At 39.1% G+C, this 6,837-nt stretch overlaps 1 protein-coding gene across 3 annotated transcripts in view; it reads right to left on the bottom strand.

Moving 5' to 3' along the window:
- The window catches only part of edar (ectodysplasin A receptor), a 44,162-nt gene that overhangs the window by 9,140 nt on the left and 28,185 nt on the right, over positions 1-6,837 (bottom strand). Inside the window, exons 6-8 of one of the 3 annotated variants that reach the window (XM_030428735.1) lie at positions 1,273-1,347; positions 1,004-1,129; positions 774-851 (exon numbers count right to left, since the gene is read on the bottom strand). In XM_030428735.1, the coding sequence (XP_030284595.1) occupies positions 774-851; positions 1,004-1,129; positions 1,273-1,347 (279 nt within the window). The remainder of the gene's footprint in view (positions 1-773; positions 852-1,003; positions 1,130-1,272; positions 1,348-6,837) is intronic. The other 2 variants (XM_030428736.1, XM_030428737.1) reach the window with 2 other exon arrangements.

Here is a 6,837-nt window from a genome sequence, read left to right as displayed (position 1 = left end):
TGTACTATTCAGGGTGTAGTTTTAAGTAGTTTAAGTTAAAACTGCGTCTGTTGTTGAGTACATATTTTGTAGGCTCTCGTTTGGGAATTGTGCAAACTGAGAATTAAGTTTTATGGAAACATATAAATGATCCGTTCTGTTTATTTTTACAGATATAAACTGACAACGTTATGAGGAAAAATCGGCTGGTCTCTACTGAACACAAACAGGCTCTAATGTCTCTAAATTACTGTGCGCTCACACTTTGCTTTGTTTCAGAAAAGCATCTGTTTCTTCGTATTTCAAAATATCCTCTCGTACTTTTTGCATTATGAAAGACATGTGTTACAGTGAGCACTTTGAGAATTACAGTTTCTGTGATGTCTTTGCATTGTAATATCCTAACTTGTTTCTAGAAACCTGCTTCAAAGCATGAAGTCCTGAGAACCCCGAATATTGTAGATGGAGTACTGAATCAAAGGCATGCAAGTCCCTGCTATACCTGTGAGTGTATGGGCAAAAATATGGATATTATTGGTATCAGGATATTAATAATACAATTATTTATGTTTCATTTAAACATCATAACCGTAATATAATCAAGACCAGGATAAACCCTCTAGTGTACATGTAAACAAAGTCTGTTGTTCCTGCTAGGACCCAAAATTATGAGGCCAGACTTGATTGAAATCAGTTTGTGAGAAACAATAAACAGGAAGCCATTAAGACGCTTAAAGGCTGTGTGAGCTTGTTATTTATTCAATGTCTGTGAGTGTGTGTGTGTGACGTCTCACCTGGGACATCTTTCTTGTCTTCCTGTTTGTTGGCCTGAGCTTCCACAGCCTTCACAACTTGTCCCGAACAGCATGCTGCTGACACACACACAAACACACACACACACACACACACACACACACACACACACACACACACACGTATGAGGGACGTCGTAAAACGTAAACACCAACATTTGACATGAGATCATGTGTGTGCATGTGTGTGTGTGATCGTGTGTGTGTCTCACCTTGGCCGCTCGGTTTGGCCTTCAGGATGTAAAACATGATGATGAGGACGATGGCGATGGCCATGATGAAAATGGTCGACATGGCAATAATGAGAGCTGTTGCTAGGTGACCTTGCCCGGTGGGATCTAAAACATGGAAGTAAAGCCGTATTATTAAAAATCTGTGCGTGTGTGTGAGACAGAAAAAAGACAATGTATGAAGAATGGGTGGTAATTGGAGCTCAATTAAGCTTGTCTGTATATTTTTGCCTGTGTGTTTTGGTGTTTACCTTTGTGTGGATGAGGGAACACGGTCGTGCTGCCAGGGTCAATTACAGGTTTTTCTCTCTGCCCGCTGGTTGAGCCTGTGAAACACATACGCAGACACACACTTTGAATCCTAGTCTATTAACTGTGGATGTCTTAGTGACGATATCTTTTGTCCTAAAGCGTGCACAGCAGTCATTTTTCTCTGACATCACACTCAGGGTGGGCAGCTAAAGTGTCACACTGCGGTGTTCAAATACAGAGGATCTGACCAATTGTTATTATTTCACCACTTCCTGATATTAGCACCTCAAAAGATGATGGACAGTGAGAACCTGAAGGGACCTCAGACTATATTTAAAGGTAAAACAACATATCTGATAACCCGTTAGCTGACGTTAGACAACAGCTAACATTAGCCTGAAACCACTTCCTAGCTAATATTTGATATTGTTACAAAATGGGATAAGAAAGGCATACAATATTCTTAAATGTCAACGTACATCTAACAGTAATGTTAGCAGGAGGCGGCTGGATGCTAACATTAGCTAACAGGTACGGCAGACAAAAAATTGCTTCACTTGCATTAGCTTCACATAAACACTTGAGCTTAACACCCTGATCTTGATATCAAGAAAATGGCTGATATCAGAGGAATAACACCCATATATTAGGGACAAATTAGGGACTCCAAGTTCCTTTAAGTGCATGTTCTTTAACATACAAAAGTGAGCCACACCAACTTGGATGAAAGCAATAGTTTAACATTTTTAGAAAAATATTCTTATTTGCTTTCTTGCTGAAATCAAGATGAGAAGAACGACAGCACTCTTGTGCTTATGCTGTAAATATGAAGCTACTGCGAGCTGCTGCTTAGCCTATCTTAGCACACAGACTAGCAAAAGCTTCTTTTGGAAGTGATGATGAAACAAACAAGACATAAAATGCTTATTATTGAACTTTAGAGGCGCTTTTAGGTAAAATTTGACAGGACAGAGCCTGGCTAGCTGTTTCCACCTGTTTCCAGTGTTTGTGCTAAGCTACGCTAACCAGCACCTGGCTGTTGCAACATATCAAGCTACCATACAGACACGACAGTGGTATCAGTCTCCTTCTTTAAATTAATGTTGAACTATTTCTTGAAAATAGTTGAATGATTCTCCACTTTTCTCCAGCAATTATACATTTTTTACAGGAGAAATCACCAGAAATGCTGTCTGGCAAAGACAACATAGCTTTGGCCTTTCATTTGATTGACCTCTTTTTCCCCCAAACACTGTTGCATGACTTCATACTGCAAGTAGCAGTCTCTTCTAAGCCTTCTCCTACCACAGTAAACAAACTGTGTGAATACAGGAAGGAAGCTCACTGTCCAAAATGTATTCTATTTCTTTCTGTTCACTTTCCAATCACCTCCCCCTCCCTCTTCCCCTTTGGTCTCTCTGTCTGGATTATTCATCAACTGTTTCTTTGTTTTTTCTCTCTCCCTCTCCTAATGAACCTTTAAACTCCCGGAAAGCTCATAAATCGGCTCTTGTAATCAGTCTTTTATTTCAAAGAGTTGATAAACTGTAGACCTCTCTGGCATGCGCCCTACCGCTTCCCGCGGTCTCAGAGCCTCATGTCATCACGCACAAACACACACACACACACACACACACACACACACACACACACACACACACACACACACACACACACACACACACACACACACACACCAGTGCCCTGTGGCTGCAGACATTAACTTGGGTATGTGTTTACACTCTCTGGATAAGGATATGAGCCTGAACTGGAATTCTGTTTAGCGTCTTGTGGTTTTAATCTCCTAATCATGTCTCGCAGGCTGAACACACACAGCAAAATGATAATTCTGCAGGGCAATCAGGTCCAAACAAACTGTGAGGCGCAGAATTACAGAGCGGGAGACAAATAAAAATATCAAAGCATTTTTTTGGTTTGAAGGAGGAATCGTGATACCTCAAAGCATGGATAAAGTGAAGGTTAACCTCTGATAAATAGTTTTGTGTGAAACTGTGATATCAAGTTTACACAGTTTTTGATCTGTGTTGCTGTCATCTTTACAAGTATTTACATGTTGTGAGCCCGCTTAGAAATGGCAGCAAAAGTCACTAAAATCAACAATGGAAGTGAAGAGATGCCTACAGACTCCTGATGTCTGGCCTGCCAAAGAGTAGCATCAGTGCACAGGCACTAACATGCTAATCATCTATCTTTCTCATACCCACTGAAGTTTTAATTATCGCACACACAGAGCGAGGCAGGAGTCGGGGTAATTTACAGATTACAACGGCGAGTGTCAGCCTGCCTTCACCCTGAGTGAGCAGAACCCCGGGCTCTCAGCTCCTTTTCTTTTTTTTTTAAATTTACGGTTGGGGTTGCATTATTTATACTGCTATAAATTATCATCTGTTAAGGGTTTAATTAAAATGTACCACAGAATGATTGAACAAATAAGCATAAATACAAAAGGCTCTGTGTGATTTTTTTTCATCTTTTATCCAGACCAATCTAACTTTGGGGAAACCAAACTGCATTAATGGTTTTAATTAATGACTGTAAGGTCATAATTGGAAACGATTAGTTTATCCCTTATCATCCATTTGAATCATTGGTTTATATAACCCTAAATCAATAAACACCTATAATCACTTTATTAAATCTGACGGTTATCCGTTTGATAAATCTGTCATTTTTTTGTCATTTCTTAAAACAAATATTAGCTACTGGTTAGTAAACAGGCCAAAAAGTATTTTAATAAATGATTAAGTCTCACAAGTAGGAGACCCAACAGTTAGTTCAATCAACCCTAATGTCAAACCACCACTATCTGTTCAACTGGTGGGTATAATATCTAAAACATTCAGCTGCTGAGTGTCGTCTAGCTTACTCTCCCCACAAATATATCACATCCACGCGGATATAGTTCTAAAACTATGAAAGACACTGTTGGTAAAGCGTCCTCTAGGTTGCCCCTCTAGTGGACAAAATGTGGTGAAGTGTCCTCTCTTCTTTCTGCTGCATACATGTGGCGCCCTTTTTGATTTTTTTTGCCCACTGCCCTTCAATCATCCTGAGTCAGTGGTAAAAGATAATGTTAAAACCGTTGGTACCTTGGTAGTTGCAGGTTGATATCCCCATTTGTTACCTTACAGTGACTTCCCTCTATTTTATTAGGATCTCCACTTAAATACACATGATTTTTTTAAAGAATTTTTCATACAGATCTATGCATTATTCCCAAACACTTCCTATTTCGCAAGATTTAAGAAAGTGAAAAGAATTTCCTGTATCCATCCCCTTCACCGGATCAGCACCAAAAGTTGATGGGGACTAATCTCAGCCGAGACTCATCTTCCACATACGTTTTATGGAAATCTGCTCAGTAGTTTTTGTGTAATCCCGCTCACAAACCAATTTAAATTAGCATAGCTTCGCTTAGCATGAGGACCAGAAACTCTGTCCGACAGCAACAAAATCCTCCTACCAGCACCTCTAATGTTCACAAGTTAACACGTTGTACTCTATGTTGTACAAGAATAATAAAAAAGTGTGATAAATCTCAAAACAAGATTAAATTGCTTTCCACACGACCAATGTTTTCTGTTGCGTTGCACCATTTTATCTCTTATTTGCTCGTCTCGTCTTCACATCGTCAAATTCACTCATTTCTATGCCTGAAGAAACAATTAGGGCACTGTTGAAAAGTGTGTGTTTACACACACACACACACACACACACACAAACACACACACACACACACACACACACACACACACACACACGCCCATCTCCCTGCTCCGCCTTCACACCCTCTCCTCTGCAGGCCCGGGCTGCTTTTTGGGGTTTTCGTCTTTCCAAAACACTCCTATTAAATATGACACAATGACAATAACATTCATTTCCGGGCTCTTCAATTACACTCCAAGGGGGTTTCGAGCAATCATGGGCTCATAAATATCATTCACACAGCAGTATGGATCAGTGAGGATCAAAAACACTGTTCGGATCCCGATGACATTCGTCACATCTGGACAAACCCACAGAGGGCACGGCAGGACAAAATATCCGGCTCGAGCTCTGCAATAAACTCATCGTATTGACAGTTTTCTTTTTCTTTTTTTCAGACTTAACCTTGCAAGTACAGAAGATGATGATTAATTTACATTTGTGGGTCATTTATCTTTTCCAGTATGTCTTGAAAGGATTTTAAATAAGCACTGAAACATAACAACCACAACATTTAACCACTCCAGCCCTTTTTCAAAGAATACAACCAAGAACTCATCGATCAAGATCTTCAATATCGTGAAAGTAGAAAGCAGGATGCCAACGGAAATAAAATAAACCTTTGTTGAGGGGCTCTGGCTCAGGGGTAGAGCCAGCATCTTGTTATCGGAAAGGTCGCTGGTATGATTCCCCTGGTCTGCATGTCGAAGCGTCCTTGGGCAAGATAATGAACCCCAAACTGCTCCTGATGTGCTGGTCGGCACCACCTCCATCAGTGTATGAATGAATGTATGAATTACTGTAAGTCGCTTTGGACAAAAAGCGTCTGATAAATGCCCTAAAATGTAAATGTTGTGCGTGATGAACAGTTTGAGAAAGATGTGATGATATCTTTTAGGATGGATGAATATAAATTATAAGTTTTTTATGCTGATGGAACGATGTTTTGGATGTTTACATTACTTACTTAACTGCTTACTTACTACTTGTTCAGTAATAACTTTGACCTTTTTAGCTGTTCCAAAATATTAAAGGGTGTTTTGCTTGTTACTAGTTAATGTTAATCATCTATACACTGAAGAAAAAAAACACAAAAACTACCAGCATCTTTTAAGGTGAAACATTTTTCTTGCATGTTACACGAAGAGAATGAATTGATGTCGTGAAAGAAATCAAAACTCCATCGACAGGCACACCTTAAATGTAAATTTTTGTTACCCTAAACCTTTTCTTTTTTGGTCTCTTTCATGACAGATGCTCTAGTGATGATTGGATCTTCAAGTGCTTAAATCACAGTGTTTGATTCTCAACCGGATCGTGTTAACTGTCATCTTCCTCACAGAGATGTGAGTGCCAAGTTTTGGAAGGTGATTTTTTTTTTTTTTTTCAGGATAATTTTTTTAAGGTACTTTTTTTTCATCTGTGAAAACAAGTGAGAAAAAAATGTTGGCAGGTGAAAAAACAAACGTTCGAAAATTATCCTTAAAAAAACATTTTTTTCTCACCTGCCAAAACTTTTTTTCACCTGTTTCACAGAGAGAAAAAAAAAGAAAATAAATCATCTTGGCAAGGTTTTTTTTCCACCTGGCAAAACGTTTTGGTTTTTTTTCTCCTCCTTTTTTTGCAGATGAAACAAAAAAAGATTATCCTGGCAAAACCCCTTTTGTCATTCTTGTCGAAATTTAGATCAGTTTAAAAAAGAAGGATAATCTAAATATCAGAAACTTTGTTGTTTGCTTGACTGCCATCTACTGGGGCGGAGAGACGTTTATGAACTGACAGTGACGAGAAAGCTGAGAAATGGAGACATCCTCTGGTAAATATTAATGTCGATGGGA

Source organism: Sparus aurata, chromosome 9 (assembly GCF_900880675.1).
Source record: "Sparus aurata chromosome 9, fSpaAur1.1, whole genome shotgun sequence".
Taxonomy (NCBI): Eukaryota; Metazoa; Chordata; class Actinopteri; order Spariformes; family Sparidae; genus Sparus; species Sparus aurata.
The sequence above is the reverse complement of the archived record's forward strand: the minus strand, read 5'-3'. Positions and strand labels throughout refer to the sequence as shown.